Raw genomic sequence first — 24,116 nt, forward strand, 5'->3', positions numbered from 1 at the left:
TATCCTCGTCTGGTGCGACTATCAGTTGGTCATCTGCAAACAGTAGTATATTCAGAAAATATTGTCAGTCTACTCGGATATCTCTTCGCTATTTCTTTCCATTCTCTTATAACCTGGTCCACATATATATTAAAAAGTGTAGGGGAAAGAGGACATCCTCGTCTTGTACCTTTATTAAGCTTGTCTTGTACCTCTATTAATAGAAAAATACTAAAAACTAAAAAAAAACTTAACATCCGGATTAACTATACATTTTCGGGAATGTCAGTATAGTAAACTATGCTGCAATGTCACAATCTCGTAGGTACTAAGTAGTTTTAATCTTGTGCTGATAATTCTAACATGATGGCAAAACGCATAGGTTAAAAATGTATAAAATGCATAGCTGTTAAAGGTGTATTGTGGTTAATTTTTATCATTCTCTGTTGAAAATATATGAAGAGTCCAGGGGAAAAACATGATGATGCGCCAATTTTACAGAAGAGGTCTGGTGATATCATAGGATTTAACGGCTTATTGCCCTGCAGAGTTTATCCATTTTGCAGGGACCACTTAGACCCACTATAATATTGCAAAACCCTAAAATTAAGAAATTGGCGCTTATCATGTTTCCCTCCTAAACCATATGCAAATTAAAAACAAACATGCAGAAGAACATACCTAATAAAAAATAAATAAAGTTTCCAATCTATATTGTATGCCTTTCTATCGGATGCGTCTCAAAAGTGGCTCACCCCTATAACTATGGTATGTTAGTATTATAGAGATTTAGTATCTTAGTATTATATGACATAAATTAGGATTGATTGACGTAATCAATTCTTTTCGGCCACTTCCTGTTTCACCGGAAATGACTACAACTTTTGATTTTTAAATGGCATCCTCGGTATTTATTTACTTTATTCGATACAAAATGACACTCTGAATAGAATGACATATCATATGTCAACTTTTGACATTTTCACTTAAAACAAAATTGTATTTTAAATTTCAATCGAGAATGCCGTGGTTGTGTTAAAACACTAATTTTTAATCAAGAAGCCTTGGGAAAATAGATTTGATCGTCTAATGTTTTTGATGATGCCCAAATCGTATTTTTAATCATATCTGAATTTTTTCAAATGGAACGAGGGTGGCTCATTAGCATATTTAGAAAAAGCATTTTTTTGCGAATAATTTGGTACCACACACTTGGTATTTCGAGTCAAATTGTCACCGAAAACAACATACATCAATCAATCCTAATTTATGTCATATACTAACATACCAAATCTCGATTTTTTATCTGAAAAAATAAAAAAGTTATAGGGGTGGGCCACTTTTGAGACGCACCCGGTAGAGTAGGAAAAATAAGAATGTATCTAAGAACAACTAATCTTTTCTCGTGATAACCTCAAGATTCAAAAATATAGTAAGATTCAAAAATAACCAGTGGTCCTAAAAATTTATAACATACCGGTATGCATACCGATATTCAAAAATATAGTTAAGATTTAAAAATATATTAATCAGTGACCTAAAAATCTATAACATACCTGATATTATGTTATTATGTGTGAGAAATAAATAAAGCTAGACTCGCTTTTATGTATTTCATATTCACACAAAAGAAATAGTGCAATCCAAAACATAGTTTATCAAGAATTGCTTTATGGTTCTACACAAGCGCGATCCGATTCAAGACCAATTTTTACCAACGACAATGTCCTTTCCAAAAAAGTACGCATACGCAAAAGTATCCCATCGCGAACCGTCCAATTCATAAATCGCAGCATCCCGACGGCAGGACACAATGGACCACATATCATCTTTCGCGCCCGGCCAACTATAAACATAATCGGTCGACGGTCACGTCGCGAAACGTAAATCCTAACAAATCGCCGAGTGTAAATCAGAAGAGTACGCTGCCGCCGAGCTGCCGATATCGAAAAACGAACAAGACGAAGAACATTTTGACGTCTAGAGGGAGAAGATGCAGAAAAAAGTATTAATGTCCGACAGAGAACTCAACCTGGTAGAATGTGGAACGCAACTCAGGCAATTGATTTGGAGAAATATACAGAAGAAATATACATATCAATTGTACCACGAAAGAAGATTATATGACACAATTATATGAATCGTTATGATTTGTACAGCAAAAATGAGATTAGATACTAAGGTTTGCGGAAGATTCGGAACCGAAGCTGTTTTCCCGAACTGCCAATTTCGGTACCACGCCTTTAAGGAACCGATATTTTCCGTTTTATTGGTGCTTTCGGTACTATCTAATTTTTATTTAATAATGACGCAGTTTGTCAATCAGCAAGATTTTGAAGAAAAGTTGCAAATTTAGTTATTATTTAGTCTAGAAGTTATAGTAGTAATTACCGTCATTTACCGGATATGACTACAACTTTTTACTTTTTATTTTTGATTTTTAAATGACACCCTCGGTATTTTTTTTACTTTATTCGATAGAAAATGACACTATGAATAGAATTACATATCCTATGTCGGCTTATGACTTTTTCGCATATGGTTTATTTGAAATTGTAACATGCGGTTCAACATCAAACGACAATTTGACTCGAAATACCAAGTGTGTGGTACCAAATTATTCGTAAAAAATGCTTTTTCAAAATATGCTAATGAAATATGCCACCCTTGTTCTATTTGAAGAAATTGAGATATGATTAAAAATACAATTTATGCATCTTTTAAGCGGCCAGAACAAGACACAAAAAATATTAGACGATCAAATCTATTTTTCCTAGACTCCTTGATTAAAAATTAGTGTTATTAGTGAGTGCCACAACCAATTTTTATTTCAATATAGAGTGGCACTCTATATTGAAATATAAAATACAATTTTTTTAAGTGAAACTGGCAAAAGTTGACATAAAAAATGAAAGGGTCATTTTCTGTCGAATAAAGTAAAAATATACCGAGGGTGTCATTTAAAAGTCAAAAATTGTAGTCATTTCCGGTGAAACAGGAAGTGACCAAAAATAATTGAATACGTCAATCGATCCAAATTTATGTCATATACTTACATACCAAATCTCGTATTTTTATATGTCAAAATAAAAAGTTATAGGGGCGAGCCACTTTTGAGACGCACCCGATAGTTTAAAAGTGGAGTAAGCGGCATTGTTGTATCACATGCAAGATTCCACATAGATAGACGAAAGGTTACAAGAAATAGCAATCATCTTATGCGCACATCTACGACTAGAGGATAAAATTGAGCAAATGTGACAGATACATAATAAAACTTAATAAACCATTGGCAACTAGAAAGATCAAGAATAAGGAGGGAAGTTGTGACTATCATCTTATATCTTACAAACTGCATCTTACAAACATATATTTCGTATATTGTGTAGATGCTATGAATACAATTAACACTACATAAGGGACATTATTTTATTTCGGACTATGAAGCCAAAATGACGTTGATGTTAGTCTTCCACCCAAGATTCAAGCTGTTGCGTTGAACCGGTATGTCTAGAATAACGATAAAAGGTGTTAGAGGAAAGAAAAAAGAAATGGTGAGATAATAACAATTCTTACTGTAAATGAAGAATTGGCAAAAGAAATAAATGCATAATATACCTAAACTTTTAAAATTTACAATTTTTTTATTTTTAATATGAAAATAGTAAAAGGATTTTTCAATGCAAAATCGGCATCTTTGCGTGAAATTACATTGAAAAAACTACTTAGAAAAAGTTTATACTGAGTAAGCCCCTTGAAATGATTCTGAAACAGTTTACGTTACATCCCCCTGTATGTCGGTAAAGGTAAGTATAAAGTATACTAAAATGGTATTTTTGGAATTAACTTAAAAAATGGTTCATTTTAAGAGAGATGTTCTACATGTCATATTTGACGTTTTAAAAAAATCAGGTAGAGAATCGGTATTCTCGCCGTAAATTTATATTGAAAAATCTTTTTCCACCTTCAAATACAAAATATGAAAATTGTAAATTAAGTTAGTGACTTATATTTGTTTTCCTGTACTTGTAGAAAACTATTAAAAGATAATACCGTACACTGAAAAAAAGGATCTCTCAGTCGAAATGAATATGACTTTGACCCAAAAGATTGGCGCTTTTCAATAGGGCCAAGAACGACGTTTCTTTGCCCAAAGCATTAACTATCTTTTCATAAGCTTTAAAAAATTACTTTAGAGAATAGAAGAATCTATCGGTCCAAAGTATTTCACTCTTGACCCAAAATGAATATGCAAAGAAGTTCTTGCTAGACGATTTTTCATCAAAAGAGTATTTAGCTATTGGAAAAATGACCATGTTTCTTGAATGAAGTACTTCCTAGAGTATTTTTCTTATTATCTTAAAACAAAGTAACTTGCACTTGGTTGAATGAAAATAGATTCAAGAGAAATTTTCGAATTTTTCAAGAGAACCAGTTTTCTTGAGTTAAGAGAGTTTTTCTTCAGGCACAATATTTTCTTTTACGCTAAAATAAATTCTCTTGCCACTATTTTTTTTTCATGAACGATGACGACTTTAGTTCAAATCTATCTTTTTTATCAGTGCATAAATGTCCCCAATAAGTGTATTAAATTAAATCTAATTAGGTTCGTCTCATATATGTTGTCCACATTTATACAGTTAAAATGTATGAGTTCATTTCTTTCATAAATATCTGTTTAGTTTAGTTCTATATTTCATATTGCAATTGTAACCATAAATTTTAAATATAGTACATTAAGTAAACAAACAGGGTCTATTTTTGCATACGCTTGAGAATAACACACGTGTATCATCATCTGAAATTTATTAAGTCCAAAACCAACAAAGGGCTCCGCTGAACAAGTCCTCAAAACCTTAAATCTGCCAGGAGTGTTCTAAAGATTCGAACCCTCCAGATTTAAATTCTGCATCGCGTATTGTGTCCCGTTCACGTGTCCAGCGTCCCATACCTTTTGTTTCTGTATAATTCAGTGTCACTACCAAACATATTCTCCACAATGCACATTATTATTAAATTAAACTGATTTTATATCGACTCATTTAGCCGAGCCGAGCGAGGGATAATTAGTTCGCCAGGTCTGTCCGATCGCTTTTGTACAAAAATAGACGAGGATTTTCTGATCGGTGTAAAATTAATGAAAACTGCCGTCCGAGCACAATAGATTTTACATCCACGTTTCCACCCGATGGATTTTATTTATATTTTAATTTCAAACAGCTTTATAGATATATGTGTTTTTTCAATATTATTTTCGACGTTAATGGAAATTGAGAATATTTGTATAAAGGTTTGTTTGTTTTTTAATATTAAATTCGAATTGACAGGCGTGCTAAATTTCGTACCCTAAATAAAATGTTGACAGGTCAGTGTAATATAAAATTTATCGAACTATTGAAGAATGACCTGGACAAAATATATGTATATCATTATCATAGTAGAAGGAAAAGAGTAGTTGCACTCTCTCAAATATTTTCTGCCAGGTTTTACAATCTGTCGCATATCGGCAGATTGCAGAACGTTTCAGTTGAGTTCCGTCCGTCGACTTGCGAGGTTCGAGCGTTGCGTCCCAGCACAGAGACGGATTGACAAAAAATGAGTGCCTAACTTTGTGTGCTGCTATTGGTTGTAGTAATAATTGAAAAAAATGTGCTTTGGTTTTTTTTTGAGAGTCATTTGTGATCATGCTTGTGTTCAGGTTAATTTTCTCATGATTGATTAGTAGTTAATAATTTGATATTATTTAGATTTAAACCTCAATTTTTTATCGATTTTACTTTTGACAACCATCCCTTGCTTGCTGTTTAACGAAATGCACCAATGTACCAAAAAAAACTGGAAATACCGGTTCCTTAGAGGCATGGTACCGAAATTACCGGTTCCGAAAAATAGCTCCGGTTCCGGAAACGCTATAACGTACCATAACCATGTTAAAATTAAACTTGTTTTAAATTAAAAAAAGTCGTAGAAAATCTTTGAAATAGATAATAATATAAAAATATGTCATTATATATTTTTTTCCGCATTTCTTACCTTCAGATACAGAAGAATTGTTTACTTTTTTAGGATGATCAATTTTTTTTATTTTATTTTATTGTGAACTCACATTTTCCTAAATACATCTGTGTGAAACTATGGCTAGTGCCACGACTATACTTTGCCTAGTTATAGACCACGACTATACAGCTACGTCAGTCGTGACGAGACGCGAAAACAAGGTTATATAAAGTGGCAGAAAAGGAACAAAGGATTTGAAAAGGAGTAAAGCTACTAGTTTCCTTATACTATGTCATTATCGTATATGATTTTTTGCGTTAGTTAAAAATAATTATATAACTAACTAAATTTAAAAAGTAAATGATGTAATCAAAGACAAATAGATAATATCTACTAGTCTTTGTCTATATTTCTTATACAATCAATTGTAACCGTGCAGAACACAATGTAGTATTGCTTGTGAATAAGTAGCTGAATAATCATTACGAAGTAACAAGATAATACAACACAAAATATCTTCAATACAACATTAAAGATGGCAACCTTCACATTTGTGCTCTTCCACGTAACCAATAACAGAACTGTATATAGTCGGTCCATCCAGAAAAGGAACGATACCAACATTGAGTGGTATGAATAAAAATGAAGTACATGCTAATACTACAAATTTAAGGATCTACTTAGAAGTATTTTCTTCATCATGAAGCATTTGATCGGTTCAGGTAGAACTTGCTTGACGTCGGAGTATTAATTACACTGATTAAAGTATTTACCTTTAGTCTATAGTATATTCTTCGACATTTTTGTAGCATCTTCTCGGTCTATCTGCTTTGTTTGTTTTTCAAATAGGTAATATTCGTAGAAAGGTTTAAACAGATGCACGTAAAATTTAGGCTAATTTTTATAATATTTGTGATAAGGAATCCAAAAATAACTCTTTTAAAATGTAAAATTCCCCCTTTCGGATACTGCATAGTCAATGTACGTACTGTCTTGATCATTTGTTTTATTATTGTTTTACCATTGCCTTCAGTAAAATTGTTGAAGTAGAAGTGGTGTATTATCCGAGATTCGGCAAAAATGTCTTCAGATGAAGAAATGCCTCAAGAAGAAGAGTCCCAAGTTTCATTTACTTCTGTCAGAAATGTATTAGCCAGGTAAGATACGTTTTCCTTATTAAATCTACAAAAACCGAATTAAAACATAATTGCCGAGTTATACCTTAACTTCAGCTACTATCGAAATATTTGATGGTACAAATCATCATTAATGAGATGTCGTCTGGCACTGTATATTTTTCTTTTGCGTGTTATATCCATTTTTTAAACAAAACTAAAACCGTAGTCTGCGAAATGAAGCTGCTATTAACCCTACTACCCTAAAGCCAAGTAAATACTACAATTTCTTCTTGAAATTGAAGTTTTTACTGTAAAGAAGTCGGTGCTCCAAGGTGTAGTAAATACTTAAGTAATTTCCACAACAGTACTACTCAGTGTAGTAGGGTCGCGAAAATTTACAAGTATCTACTTCAAAATGTAGTTCCTTCTTAGTTTTGAGGCATTTACTACGTGGACGATACTAATACTTTTAGTATTAGCATGTGCTTTATTTTTATTGATATTGAATTGAAAATATTTTAATATGGTTGTATTGCGTATAGCAATATAAAATTATAATTTTTCTAGAAAAAAAAGTGATTGTTATCATTATATTATTTTCACTGGCAAGATGTTTTTTTTAATTTTCTTAGGAATTTGCAAAATTTTGGTTCTTACTGAATTTAAAATATTTCAGTAAGTTTTGCATTTATTCCCTCCAACAATGATGCTTATTCCATTTTTAAACTGAAGTAATCAGTAGATAAATGAACTAATTATTATTATTACTATGGCTTCTAGAGTAAAAAAGAAATAAATTTTCAACTTTTTTTCTAAATTATATTATATTTGTTGAACCACGATTGCATATTACGGGCAGAAAAACAAAACAGACAGAGATAGAGTTTCTAAATCACCACATTTTCTATCTATTTATTTTACTGACTGTTGTAATGGGCACTTTGCAAATAAAAATAGTTATTAAAGTAATTGGCATAGCATATTATGGCAACTGAAATAGAATATACGAACACAGGTAAATTAAAATAACTGAATTTCATGTTTTGTTATGATTTCATTTTCATTTTGATTTTGATACGGAAGTATTGACCAGTAAGCTTAATTATGGTTTTGGAGATTCTCGATTTATATTTAAGCCTGGATATAAATGTACTCATTATCAAAAAATTATATTGGATAAATCAATAATCATAGGCAACGCCGTTTGATTGCCAACTTGGCTTCAGAGCATTTGGAAGAGGACCCTAATTATGGCCGAAAAATAATCTTCAGCGACGAGGCACATCTTTTGATAAATGACTTAGTTAACAAGCAAAATTATAAAATAAATGGAGTAACCCATACCAGGTTCACCCGGTGACCCTACATCCACAAAAAGTCACTGTTTGGTACGGATTTTGGTCTGGCATGGCGGTTCCATTAGTCCTTATTTCTTTGAAAACAGCCTTGGTGAGGCCATTACCGATAATGCTAACCACTAAACAAAGCCTCTATATTATTACTAAGAACTTGATCTTTTTATTAATCCCTTTTAATGCCTGCTCAAGATTTTGCTCTTTGTTATTGTTGTTCTATACAATGATGATGTATTTGAATTTGGTTTTATCCCGTTATATAATTTTAATTATTTCAATTTTATTTTTCTCATTATAAGGGAAAACTAAACTGTGACATTTTTGAAAAAAAAATGAAAGTTTAAAGATAAATTCCCATTTAATTATTTTATATTGAAAAAATAAAAAAAATCCGTCTTGACCTATCATTTGTAACAAAAAACTTGGGGTTAGTGGTCTGAAGGCAAAAATATTAAACAATTTCTTACATACGCCAAGCTTTCGGAAATTTTATTTTCTTTTTCAAGGCTACAAAATATTACAATAATCAACATAATATAATACTGTATGATCGAAAAAACGGCGTCAGCAATGGCTATGAAATGAAGATCGCTGTCATTTCATATGTAAAATTATATGGGCAATGTCATGGATGTTCATTTCCAAGCCAACTGGACGCCATTTTTGATATCATCATCACGGTAAAATATTTTATAAACTTACGTGTAAATAGTTTAATTTTAAAAACAAATATATATCACAATCCAAATCGAAGAAATGCATTAAGATTTTCAAAAACGTTAAAAAACTCCCTAAACATTCACAATATACACATTATTTATTACATTATTAAACATTTCTAAAAAAGTTTGACATAGATAAGTAAAATTTAATTATTAATAAATTACATGTAAAAATATATAAGGTTAATCACAAGTTACAAATAAATTGAAAAATAATAAAAGAAAACAGTAAATTTTAAATATAATTTTTATTTTTAATAAAAAAGAGTAAGAAAGAAGAATTTTACTAAGATCCTTTCTTTTCTTGTGTTCATACAATTGTCAGTAGTTTCTACCATTTCAAGAAAAAAGTATTTTAATAGTATTAAATTCAGTATCCAACATTTTTGCATTTTTAAAATCAACATTGTGTTTTGTATCGATCACATGTTCTGATAATGCACAACTACGTTTACCCAATCTAGGACCACTAATATGTGTCTATTAATCCGTTCTTTAAGAACAGTAGAAGTTTGTTCAATATAAATTATTGTATTTTTATTTCTGTATATATTTTCATTTTGATGGAGCGAAATAGTAGGTAGGTACATGGACTTTTAATCATTATTTTGTTTATATAAGTTTGTATTAGAGTCCATTTATAAAAGAATCCCAGAATGAAGAAGAATGTGACAGTAAGATGACGAATCAAATCCGATTCTAGGGTCTGCCTATATCCTCGATAGGAATTACGTGGGGATGAATATAGAGCATTAGATTGACTGTTACGTGATCGATATTAAAGAAAAACACAATATTTGTACACGGCGATGACGTGGGGTCGGTTCCCATCGCCAACAAAAGCCAAAATCCGCTCGACTACCTGAAGCACAGACGTATATACGTACAGCGAGAAAAATAGACAAAAATCAGATTTCAATGGAATATCGATTCGAGACCTGACAATGGCAGGATTGTATTCTCGCTTTGCATTCAGAGAGACAGACGGTTTCGTACTCTTGTTCCGGAAAAAAAGAGAAAAGACGACTCGCTCGGCAACCGAAATGTTCAATTTAACGAATGAGGAGGATAATAATGACACCTGGGGCTTCAATCTCTTTTTCCTTTATCTTTTCTTTCACTGTTACGGAATTGTTTGTTTTTGTTCCGTTCGTTCAGGGTGAAATTCGTTTTGGAATATTTTCGAGAATCGGAAATTAAGACGAACGAGTTTCGGTTTTAATGATATTTTATCGATAGAGTAGAAAACATTTTTGGGTTTATTTGAATGAAAGATAGCCATCTTTGGTATTAAAATTCTATTATTTTTGTGTGCCTGTCGACGGAGCAAGCCTTATGACGGACATTTTGATCGCCATTTTGTCTTTCTTTTTCTAGTCTTTCTTATCCTTTTTAAACGAAACTTCTTTACGCGCGTTGGGGGTAAAAATCCATTTACCCCGATAAAAAAATACGCTAGTGGCAACACTGGGTAACAATTTGTGCCATACGCGGCGAAGAAACCTACTATAATAAATTTGATACTGTACCAACTTTAATGTGTACCAATGGTCTGATCAATGACTAAAGAATATAAGGACATGTAACGCCCCTATACGGGCTGCAGCAGAATTTGTGACCTTTTTTTTTGTTTTGGTGGCAAACAATGAGTCATCATTTGGTCACCAGCGGCAATTTTAGCGATTTTTAATAGTTTGTGTGTAGTAAACTTTGTATAAACTTTATTACAATGGTGATTAGTTAGTTAAAAGCAGCAGCGATAAGAAAGAGCCAGGAGGTACGTTTCATAGGTAAATAAACAGTCCACTCCAACTTTTTAGCGTTTTCTTATTGAATTCGATTATTATTCTTCAATTTCAATTAACATCTATATGTACTTGATATGTGCTATACGTCGATACTAGTTTTATACCTTTTGTTAACATTTTAATACGTTTTTTTCGTAATTAATTAGGATGATACACCATAGGCGTAGTCAAAACAATTATCAAAACATATAAATATTGCTTCAAACAGCTAGGTTAAGAAAAATATGTGCCACGGCACTGTTTGGTGACATCGTCACAATTTGCTCTCGGGTGTTATTTGTTCTTGGATTCTTTAGTCATTGGGTCTGGTTGTCTGCTAGGATGTAAATTTTCATGCATATTTTCATAGATAGATTTGTAGCTTCTGAATAACGGCCTAGGTAAAGCATCTAGCTCATTTGCCAGCTCAGAATTAGAATTTGGAGTTAGTAACTCGTACTTTCATTGGAGGACACTTCATATATATTTCAAACCAATAATTAACAAGAATATTCGTATAATTTAATAAAATTACTGTAAATCACTATAAATAATGAATTGTTTGTAATTGTGCTGTAATTGCTGTATTATTATTCCGGTAAATGATGGAGATAAACAAATGTGATTGATTAAAATTTTATTTTAAGATGAAACTTTTGTTAACAACATTCTGAGAATTCGAATAATTAATTGAATAATGACAAGACAAGTGACATCTGTCTAAAATGACAGCGATTTAGAGTGACAATTTGGTTATGTAAAACTTAGAGTGGCAATTTTGATTATACAAAAGAAATACATATTCTATGAGTTTACTGGTTGCTTAATGATCAACATTAATTTAAAAATGAATCCTCAACATGAATAATTAAATAATTAATAACAAAGCGTTTAAACAAAAACAGACCACAGACCACACAAAACAAATTGTTGGTTAGTAGCAGTTTTACAGTTTTGCATTTGTAGCAGAAAAAAATAGTTTATAATCATCTGCTGATGATGCTAACATGGTTAGCGAAACGCGCGTCCAGTGTAAAAGTAAAAGTGTTTTGGTGTATTGTGGTGATTTAGTGTTTTAATTTTGTTCAATAAAATTAAAAAAAAACATAAAATTATAGAGCTAGAATAGTAGGTATACGGTTTTATATTAACTCTAATTTTTATGAAGTTTATAAAAAGCATTCATAAAAAAATATATATTATATATCCTTCAATTTAATAGCTGATAGTAAGAAGTTTCACTTCAAATATGCGCACATAGTGCACGCACTGTTTTTTTTAATCCAAACTTAGGTGGCTATATTTTTTTTCTTATTTTCCTGCATATATTGCATCGTCTTCGTTCTGCTATTATACAGGGTGGTCCGAACTGTATTCGGAAAACTTCGGCAGCATATTCTGCAGATAAAAATATGTATAAAAAGTTCGTATAAATGCATGTCCTAAAATTCTTAGTTTCGGAGATACAGGGTGTAGAAATTTCATTTTTATTTCGATTTTTTTCAAATAATTTTTGAAGTTACGTTGATATTTGGATGGAAATCGGTGTCTGGGAGTTTTTCGACATAAGAAATTTGATTTTGATGTCAATGACTCCTACTTGTAGAGGGCATTAATAACCTATTTTTTAACTGGTTTGAAGAGTAATAAGTTTTCGTCCGTACCTGTATAAAATTACTGAGTAAAAAAAATATATTTAAGACGTTTTTTACGCAAAAAAGGTCTTTTCTCGAGATATTTGGAATCGAAATTATCAATACCTGTCATCATTGACATAACATGTTGATTAAATAGATATTAAACTGAAATAATAAATTTAGAATGTTTTTGCGCCAAAAGCTCAACGGAAACTGTTTTATCGCAATTTTGCGTAGGAAAATTTATGATTAATTTAAAAAAAACTAAAAAGTTCCCAAGTTTATCATTATTTTCAGTCAAATTACTATCTACTCAATATGTTTATTTTTTGTCAATAATGACATGTGTTGATTATTTCCATTCTAAATATCTTGAGAATGATTACTTTGCTCGTAGAGATTTTTACCAAGAGAAATTTTTTACGTAAAAAATCACGGGAAAGTACAATTTTCACTATGTAATTTTATACAGGTACGGACGAAAAGTTATTACTCTTCAAAACAGTTAAAGTAAATAATGTAGGCGGCGCCCCTATCAATAGGAGTAATATTGACATCGAAATCAAATTTCTAAGGTCAAAAAACACCCAGACACCAATTTTTATCGAAACGTCGGCTATAGTTCAGAAATTATTTGGGAAAACCAAAATAAAAATTAATCTTCTACACCCTGTATCTCCAAAACGAACCATTTGAGGACACAGATTTATACGAACTTTTTTACCTATTTTTATCTGCAAAATATGCTGGAGAAGTTTCCTGAATACAATTGAATGAAATGACAAGTTCAATTATTCAACAAAATGTCAGTGGGTTCATCGACGGGCAAATTTTTCCCAACTTTAGCCACCCTGTGTGTAATCTCTTACCATTTTTGCAACCCCAATGGAAAGAGTCGAATTTGGAACATCTGGTATAACAGGTGAAAGAAAATAAAATGTTTAAGGGAAAGAAAAATATATTCCCTAAATATTAAGGTTAAAAAAAGAAAAAAAAAATAGGAACTTCCTAATTTTAAAACACAAAAATAATCCTGTTCTATATGGAATACGTCGACACTATGAAAATAAAACAAAATACCCTTTCATTCCATTACTTTTCCCTATTTGCATAATCCTCCTCTGTTACCGGCTGCCGCAAATCCATCCAATATGAGATTAAAAAAACCTTTTGTAATCAACACCGCTCCTATTGGACGAAAATTAAATTAGAATAAAATAATCACTATTATACGTTTTTTTTTTGGAAATATTAAAGGTTAACTTTAAGGAAACACGCTATTCGGGTTTGATATTCGTTTTTATTTATCTAATATTTTTAGTAGGCGTATAATCAATAAATCATATACTACATATACAGAAACACAAATGGAAATAAAAAAGTTTCTTTAATTTTGTTATCAAATATTTGGTATGATATTAAAAATTTTGCTAATAAATAATGCTGATGCAAAATACATATAAATAATCCAGAATAGGTGATAATTATGTGCAAAAATTTTGTATATATTTTTTATACAGCGAACAAAAATACTTCATACTTATGTAAAAAAAAAAAAAAATTTGTCCTGTATTGTAGGTATATTGAAATTAAAAATATTCGAAGAGCATGTTAGAAAACAGGATAATATTATGTAGCATAGTAGAATTCTGTTATAAAATGTTGTTAAAAATCATCTAGTAGAATACACTGAAATTCATTAACAAACAGTAAAGGTTTTTCCTTCTCTTCAATTCTCAATTTTTCAATTTTGATTTATGGATGACTCTGTCAAATAACTGTGCAATACGTGCTTGCACTGTATCTTTTATTAGCTAGTTAATTTTAACAAATATACAGAATGAAAATGTAAAAATTGTTCAAAATTGAAGTTGACATATTTATTTCCTGATTGACATTTAATGATGTGTTGTCAGAGCGTTCCAAGTTCCTGGTTGTTGAGGTTATTATATCTAAAAGCGGATAAAGGTTGATTCTCACTATACCTTCCGGTATCCGATACTTTCTTCTTATTACAAACAAATAAAAAATTTATACCAAAATTTATGTAGGGGTGGGGGTACATTTCGCCTTTCCCGTAAAATTTCTTGGTTTTTGTGAAAGCCAAATGTTAAAGCACTTCGCAAAACATAAACATCCAAAATTTCATTCAAATCGGACTAATGGTTCTTCAAATATCTGAAAAAATGTGTTTATGTTTTTAAAGTTTGATGCCCTCTAGCGGACAAACGAAGCGCTTTTGTATGGAGGTAAATTGTGTCCAATAAACTTATTTTGATTCCAAAAATACGTAGTAGTTTGGTTTGGTTTGCCAATGTCCACGAAATATTGGGACACCCTGTATAGTGAGAATCAACGTTAATACGCACTCAAAAAACACTTATACCGTGCTTATGGCGTGATTTGATTGCATTAGACCTCTTTCAGACGAGGACGCTGTATCCCAGACGCGCCTATCTCAGATACAGAAAAAGCATGTAGTTAAATTGTACCTTACCAATCTTACACATGGCATTCGGCGACGCATACAGTATCGCGCGGCCGAATTTTTGAATGTGGAATTTTCAGCCGCCCGGCGACGAAGGGGTATCCGAGATACAGAATAATCATAGTAGCTTATGGACCTGTTCAGACTTGCATACTTTTGCGATACTAAAAGTTCGATTTCACAGGCGAACAGAATATTTATTGTAGGTTTATTATAGTAAAATTATAGCTTTGTTCGAGTTCTTGTTATCACCGATTCTGAACCGTCCTAGAACTGTGATGCGTATGCGCAGAAGGAAATATGAAGACATTATTTCATTTGCGCATGCGCTGCAGAGTTCTAGGACGGTTCAGAAACGGTAATAACAAGAACCCGAACAAAGCTAATAATTCAGTAGTGAGAGTGAGTTCGAACAATAAAGAAGAGAACCATGAATCGTGCCGCTTTCGATAATGAAAAATTTATAAGCTTGGTAGAGCCAAATTCTTGGCTATGGGATACGATATATGCCACAGCAGAACGCACTCTTCAATATTCCTTTTATATATAATACAATAATACGACTGCACCGCACTGAAATTTGTTTTAAACTAGAATATTATTTTGTACCTAAAAAAAAGTATGCCAAAAGAGTATCTCGATAGTATTCGACTGTAATTCTTTATTCCGTATACAGAATCTCGCATACAGTATCCTCGTCTGAAAGAGCTCTTAGTTTCACTCTTTTTTATTGGGTTGGTCAGGTTGCTAATTTGCAGGAGTTGGTTAGGTTGGTTATTTGGTGGGGTTGATTTGGTAAGTTTCTACTATTTTTTTTTATATTGATTGCTTTTCTTTATTTGCTGGTCGTAATCCAGTAAATAATCAACAGAAAACTTGTTTTAGGTTTCAAGTGTTTTGTTTTATGGGAAATACTTGTTTAGAATGAATTTAGAATGAGTGGGAGGGGGGTTAATCACTTCGACCTTACAGATCCATTGTGTCCCCCTTTCTTGAATCATAACTCATCATACAGTCCCAGGGCTTTGACAAAAGCCAGTATCTGGGACGGTTTTATAGAGGGTAGTTCTCCATCTCCAATATCAGTCGTACCAAAATTCATGGCACGAATGGTTGTCGTCTCGGCGCACTCAGTGATGAGGTGTACTGGTGTTTCACCATCTTCCCCACAGAATCTGCATTCGCCGTTTCTTCTTAGTTTCAATCTACTGAGGTGTTCATTGAGGAGACATTGTCCTGTTAAAAACCCCGTGACAATCCGAAGATTGTTCTTACTCAGACCCAGGAAGATCTGTGATTTTTCTTGATCATAAGCCCTCAGAAACTTCTTCGAGTGTCCTAGACCATTGCAAGATTTCCATTCCAGGTTGCGGATGGAATCTTCCAAGTTCTTGAGTTCCGCCTTGAGTTGGTTACCACTTGGAAAGCAGAACGGTTCTGGTCCAGTTAGTGGAGTGTTCGCTCCTTTCCTAGCTAGATTATTTGCTTTTTCATTGCCTTCTATCCCTTGGTGAGCAGGCACCCAGTGTAGGAGGACTTTGTTTTCTTTGCCTAATTTATTCAGCTTCTCTATGCATTCTTTGACCAATTTCAAATCGATTGATACTGAGTTGATCGCCTTTAACGCTGCTTGACTATCAGATAAGATGGCTATTTCTTGTTTCCGATAGTTCCTATCTAAGATAAGTTGTACGCATCTCTCGATAGCGTAGATTTCTGCCTGTAGGATACTAGGGTAAGTGCCCATTGGTTCGGAGTAATTAGCTCTCGGCGCAAACACTCCGATCCCTGTTCCCGTATTGGTTTTGGAAGCATCAGTATACCAAGTTATGGTATGGTCTTTTAACTGCTGGGCAAGCGTTTCGCTCTTCCAATCCTTCTTATTGCTCAATACTACATTGACATGTTTGTCAAAGTTGTACTTCTTGGCATATCGTCCATTGGGAGTTGCAGAAGTGGTATTTCCTTTTTGAGGGTGTTCCAAGCCCCTGATCTGACAATTCTCCCAGTACTAATTCCGTTAGTGACCATTCTAATCATTGTCGCATTGGCATATCTACCAATGACAATGTGCAGTGGTGTTAGATCTAGAATGACCTCCATTGCTGCTGTTGGACAGGTTCTCATGGCTCCTGTGATGCACACACATGCTAGTCTCTGGACTTTGCATAGGTTTAGCCTTGCCGTCCGTTGCTCTAGTTTTGTGTACCAGGCAACTGCTCCATAAGTAATCATGGGTCTTACTATCATGGTATACATCCAGCGCAAAATGTTAGGGGAGCAGCCCCATCTATTTCCGGCCAGTCTTCTGCATATCATGAGAGCCTTTATGGCTTTGCTGGTAGTGTTCTTAATATGCCTGTTCCACAGGAGTTTACTGTCCAGGGTTATTCCCAGGTATTTAACTTCCTGTGTTGGCAGTATTTCCTTTCCATCTAGTTGGATTCTTTTCAAGTTTTTCAGACTTCGCCTTCTGGTGAATGGCACTATCGCGGTTTTGTCTGAGTTGATACTCAGCCCGACAGTCCTACACCATCTCTCAGTGATACGGAGTCCTCTTTGGATAATATCACACAAGGTGCCTTCATGTTTCCCCCGAGCGATCATGACTATGTCATCTGCATACCCAATGCAGTGTATTCCCGCTAGAGTTAATTCATCTAGTAGTTCATCCACCACCAAGCTCCACAGCAAAGGGGAGGTTACTCCACCTTGTGGAGTTCCTTGCGTTGTTTTAACAGCTACAGTTTTGGTGCCCATCTGAGCCTCTGCTGTTCGTGTTGACAGCATTTCCCAAAACCAGCGAATAATAGTTCTGTTCACCCCTCTTGTTTCTAGAGATCGCCTGACCACCTTATGTGGTATATTGTCAAACGCCCCCGCAATATCCAAGAAGGCACAAATTGCTGTTTCTTTGCTATCCAGACTTGTCTGTATTAGCTCCGTTAATTGGTACAGAGCAGTTTCTGTGGATCTGCCCGTTCTATATGCATGCTGACTATCATGCAGTGGTTTAACCTTTAGATGATTTTCTCCAATATGGTTGTCAACTACTTTCTCCAGCGTTTTTAGTATGAACGATGTGAGACAAATAGGCCTAAATGACTTGGGATTTGTCCAGTCAGTTTTGCCTATTTTGGGTATGAAGATTACTTTTGCTCTTCTCCATGTGGTTGGTATATATCCCATCGCTAGACTGCTTCTTGTAATGCTTAGTAGATGGTGAGTAGCTATTTGCTGACCCTCCTTTAGAAGGGCAGGAAAGATCCCATCCACTCCTGCTGCTTTATAGGGCTGAAAGGTGTCGATCGCCCATTTCAGCTTTTGTTCTGTTATTACTAGCTTGCCACTTCCCAATCTTCCCTACAAGGATTGTGAGGTTCAGTGGGAGCTACATAAGTATCAATAGGTATGCTACCTGGAAAGTGTGTATAAAGTAGGAGATTTGCTCTCTCTTTCTCTCCCTCCGTGTAGCTTCCGTCAGATTTCTTAAGTGCCATGATGGGGATAGATCCACTCTTGGCCATAGCTTTGTGTAATCTAGCTGCATCAGGAGTAGAAGTGATGTTTTCGCAAATACTTGTTATAAAACAACAGTAATGAACTCACCACAGCGAATTGTTTAACAGCCTATCGAAATACAAACATCTGATTAAAAATAACATTTCAATGAAGAACGACCTCGCGTGCTAACGTCCTACCGTGCACTCCGTGAAAGGGAACACGTATAGTGTGGAATTTTGTGCGTCAAATATTTATTTATGGCGTCTTTTTTTCGTGTATCTGCGACTATAATGGAAAGAATTCGCCATTTAATGCTATATGAAGCACGATAGCGATATATCACAATACTTGTATCGAAATGGCCTTACAAAAAGGGTTTTGTAAAAGGGAATAAGAAATAAAGTAACGAAAGCTATTATATTTGTCATAAATACGAGAAAAGCTAATTCAGAAATTATATAAAAGTAATCTGTTTTTTGAGTTATGTTAGCTATGTATAAAAATAAAATGTCTAAAAATGTGTCTACCGATTACTGTATTGTTTCCAAGATTGAGTTCTTATTTTTCTTTTTAAAATTTTATATGACAGTTGTTAACATTGTTATTAATAAATACCGTGATCGAAAAAGCGCTGACGCGGTTTTTTTCGATCAAACAGTATTTTTAAGTATTATAATTAATGCCATGGATTGGTTAAACATCTTATTGAAGTAAATAAATAACAGTAGTCCGTTTCTCAATCAGATATTTTTCGATTTGCCCTATACAGAGTGGCGCACAGTGGGATATTTGACACTGATAGTTAATTGAAATTTTTTTATGTAGACCTTATATAAATTATTGCTATTTTCAATTAAAGAGGAAATAATATGAACAAAATAAAGGATAATTCGTCGATTCTAAAAAAAGAAAGAAAAATCACTGTTCCAGTGTTTCCACGGTCAGTGCCAGTAGTAATATCGCAACTACTACTACTAATGCTACGACTGATCCGCGAGCAATGCCCATACCACTAAAGTCGCTACTAATGCCAAATTGTGCTATACTGCTAATGGCACTAATGCGATCGCTTTGTACACAACAATGCCATCGCGGTTTACACCTCGCATTAGTATAGCACTGATTGGCAAATTAGAGGAAACCAAGAATGTTTTTCTCATTTTATCTGCAAAATAGCAAAAAGTCGCAGTATTTTATTTTACTGTATGAAAGCCCAATGTTTACTAAGTAAAACGTATATAGACAATATGCTGAATTCTTCGAAATGCGCAACTAAATCTCTAAGTATAATAAAAATGTCACAAATTTAATCAAATTTTCTGAACGCCTAACATTTAGTTGCAAAAAAAATCGTTAGTATAGAGAATATCAAAATAAATAATTCGTTTTTGTAGAATACATACCTGCAGCTTGCTGAGCCATTTTCAATCAAAACGATAATATAAACGTAAAAAGAGCACAAGAACAACAACAATTTATAATTTTTAACATAAAATTTAGCCATTTACCTCTTATCTGTGATAAGTAACAATTTTGACGTTTCGTTGAAACAAATGAATGCAACTAAACACACCCATAGCAACGCCATTCATGGCAGAGATGATTTAACTTATCATTTATCTTTTTTTGGGAAATCTTAAACACATTTGCTTTTTCGAATTTCGATCACCTTTTTCATGCTAATACCCCACCGTGTGGCGCCTCTGCCTCTCATGCGACGCGGAAGCTCCAAGGAGAAGACAGTTTGTATTAAAATAAAATTTTGTGAACACATGTGGATTAGTTTAGAGCATTTTTTAAAATTACGATTAAGTTCTACAGGGTGTCCCAAAATAAGGTACACATTAAAGTTGTGTTTTTTTTGTAATGGAACACCCTATATATCAATTGATTTTCTGATTCGAGGAGAAAAATAAAGGCGAGTTTCATTAGAGAAGTATATGGGTAAAATGTAAGATTTTTGACATATTTAACACTTTCTTTTGACATATTTTTCAATAAAAGCTACCTAAATTGGAATTTACCCGTTATAGCCTAATATGTAGTTAAAATAACCATTGTATTCTAAACGAAATTAAAACTTGACCCAAAAAATTATACAGGGTGAGAAAAAATTAATATTGAACATTGGTCACATTTAAAAGCAAGTTACTCTTTTATTTTAAATGGAACACCTAGTATATTATTCTGATATTCAATAGAGAATTAATGTCTCTTCAAAATACCATGAGGGTTGCCTTCATCACAAATAAAAATTTTCCTAGATAGTTTCATTTTTATGATTTAGTGACAGTCGATCTTTATTATTTGGTAAAATCTAGATGGCTGTGATATGTCTGACGTTAATTCAACACAGATGTCAAATTAGTTTAACTTTAACAACTAGTTATCAATTTGTATCAGATAAAACACAAAAATAATTAAACGTTACGGTCAGTAATTCTTCTGATCGAAACGTAGTGTTAATCAAAATAAATAAAGACTACGGATGTCCGAATTTTTTTTTATTTTCAATACTGAATCATTGTTTACATATTTTATGATTACGGATTACGGATTACGGATTAAGAAGTTTTAAATACATTTTTTTTTTCGCACATTAATATATTTTTTTTCTTTTATACAAATCAAGACACGACTATTTTATGAATCTTACTCAATGGATTCAGTAGTGTGTGTATATTTATCAAACGTTTCAAAATACTGAAACAGAGTTTAATACTCGTAGCTATAACAAGGGCGTCCGCAAGGGGGCAAGAGGGGGCACTTGCCCCACCCTGAAATCTGGTACTGGTATTAAAATAGTTAAAATTATTATCTTATATAACTCCGCAGAGAAGTACCTACTACTGTCGATCTTTGTATATTCCAAACTTAGACTCTATTATTTCGTCGCTGAATACCAGTTTTCAGACGAAAATGTTGTATTTTCTTTCTGCATCCCACTAATATGAAAAAACTTAATAATATAAGCTCATTTTGACAGCTCTCTCGAATACATAAAAACGTACAACATTGGAAACTTAAAGCAAGAAGGCGAAACTTGGTTCGAGATTTGGAAGGACAGAATTAAAAGTGAAACTTATGATATAGCACCATAAGCTATTTCGATTTGTTCGAAGAAACCACTTTTTTTTTCAAAAAATTCTACAGCAATAAAAATAGGTCTCAGTCTTCCAGCCACCACATGCTCGATTGAGGTCTTTCAGCACTTTGGTCTTTCAGCACCTTGCGAAGGGTAAAGGCCTGGCTCAGATTTATGTCTGAAAATCGACTTAGTGCTATATGCCTTTTGAGCATCCATAGAGCCAAAGTTTCTTTAAAAAAAATCAAAACTTATCGAAGGAGTAGTCAACAGATTTGCATTAAATCCTAGAAGATTGCAGCTACTTTTTAAAAAGAATTCTGAAGTAGAGTAAATAGTACTTTTTTGTTAAAAAATTATTACGGTATATAGGTATTTGTTAGTGTGTAAATTTCAGTTAGCCCAAATATTAGATAAACTCATTTGGGCCAAATAGGTTTATCTAATATTTATTATTTAGTTATTTAGGTAAAGATATATTCGCAAATCTTGTTCATCATATATCGATGTACTTCTAGAATCTAGGAACTAGGAACTAGTGGGGTCTGAGGGTTTCTTATAAAACTCTCATACTAGTTTTCACGTTGAGTAAGTTCTTTCTACTTGACTTTTATAGCCTTTTTTCTGTAACACGTATTTCCATTTCAGTGTCCTGAGGATTGAATAAATAAATTCCGAAAGCTATTAACAAAGTATATTAATTCTAGTCCAAACCCTTCCGACTGGAACCCCACTAGTTCCTAGATTTTTCTTTCTCACTAGTCAGTCGATACTATCCGTCTGTTTATGTACTTACGTACATATGTTTCAACTAAATCGTCTTTAAATTATTAGTTAATTTTTCATACATATATGCCCCCCTGGATTTCAGCCTGCGGACACCCTTGGCTATAACGAGTGTTATGTGTATGCTTACTGAATACATTTTAACATATACATTTACTAAATACATTTTTACAACTAATTATATATATAATAGTGCTGAGTATAATAATTATTATACAAATAATAATGCTCACCCGCTCTAAGAGCATCCATCGGCACAGATGGATAAGGTATGGAGTAGGGGTAGCCTTCCTTCCTCAGGGTTTTGGGCTTTCTCCGCGGCCGGTATTTGTAGTCTGGATGCTCTTTCATGTGCAGAGCTCTCAGTCGTTTCGCCTCGTCGATAAAGGGCCTTTTCTCGTCCTCGGTGAGCAGCTTCCATTCGGAGCCTGGAAAATGGAAAGAAATGGAAATTTTCGAAATAAGTCCTTTTGCCTCTTAAAAGGCCGGATACGATTCTATATACGTATGAAAAGTTGCATGTTTAAGAATATTCCTTTGTATGTTTGGAAGGGGAGTCAGATGCGTTGTATAATAGCATTGCTGTATTTATTTTTAGAAAATGTTAAAGTTTGGTTTTTTATTCTATTTCTTATTTCTATAGATTTAGAGCCTTTATTTTTTTACAGAATGTCCGTTTTAACCTCTGTTTAGTTTTAATCAGATATAATACTTCCATATAATACACTCACCGGCACAAAAAACGGGCACCTTATAATTATGATGTATTTTAAAGTTTATTATATTTTGTTCCAGTGGGACGATTTTTATGAATTATTTCAGTTTAAGTATCTCTTACTAAATTCAAAACGAAACTTGCTATCTGTCAATTATAGGATTGGAAAGAAAATGTTGATATTTTGGTGAAAGTTAAAGGGAACACCCTGTGGAGTACGTTAACAAAGCAAGGAATTTAAAAACCTCTACCACCTAGGTGTATCTTTCCTCAATAGTATGTTTTTTGATTCATCTCAATAGCTTTATTTTTTTTTGAGATATTCGCTTTTGAAGAAGACACTCACATTCTTTCGTATTTTTACATTAAAACAATGCCCTTGTTCTTTTGATCCTAGTCAAAAAATCTATAAAATAATGTTTATGATTTATGTAATGTCGCTGTTTTTGAAATATAATATTATATTATTGTCTGTTAGGCAGTTACTCTAGCAGATATGAGTTTAAGTCCAAAAGTTGATCTTTGCCATGATCAATTTTATTAAAGCAGCAATAGCCGCTACTTCAGAACTTAAAACCATCTCTACTAGAGTAAACGTCAGTAAACAATAATGACATGACGATGTTTCTATCACGAGAATTGGCTGTTACTGGTTAGAAATGAAGAAAAAAATTGAGGCGTCAAGTTGCAAAACTCCCCAAGTTGTCTTATCCCACAAACGTGGTTTCGATATAATAAGCAAAAACCGTTTTAGCAAATGTTAAACAGCGTCTACACTATGCGGAAAACTCTTCCGAAACATGTCAACGTCGCATTTCGTCGCCCAACTTTGACGCATTTCGATTTATTTCCAGTAGTCTTGACCCACTTCGGTTTGCCTCGACCTACTTTCGATTCCTAAAAGCCCCTGAAAACTACTCGTGAGAAGGGTGTGGGGGATTTT

General features: G+C 33.2%; 1 protein-coding gene across 2 annotated transcripts in view; it reads right to left on the reverse strand.

Moving 5' to 3' along the window:
* LOC115883295 (transcription factor sox-2) overlaps window positions 1-24,116 on the reverse strand; it is a 113,402-nt gene that overhangs the window by 40,145 nt on the left and 49,141 nt on the right. For both annotated transcript variants that reach the window (XM_030901629.1, XM_030901628.1), the window contains exon 3: window positions 22,692-22,886. In XM_030901629.1, the coding sequence (XP_030757489.1) occupies window positions 22,692-22,886 (195 nt within the window). The remainder of the gene's footprint in view (window positions 1-22,691; window positions 22,887-24,116) is intronic.

The sequence above is a fragment of the Sitophilus oryzae genome, unplaced genomic scaffold, assembly GCF_002938485.1.
Source record: "Sitophilus oryzae breed Bouriz unplaced genomic scaffold, Soryzae_2.0 scaffold_1869_pilon_pilon, whole genome shotgun sequence".
NCBI classification, from domain to species: domain Eukaryota; kingdom Metazoa; phylum Arthropoda; class Insecta; order Coleoptera; family Curculionidae; genus Sitophilus; species Sitophilus oryzae.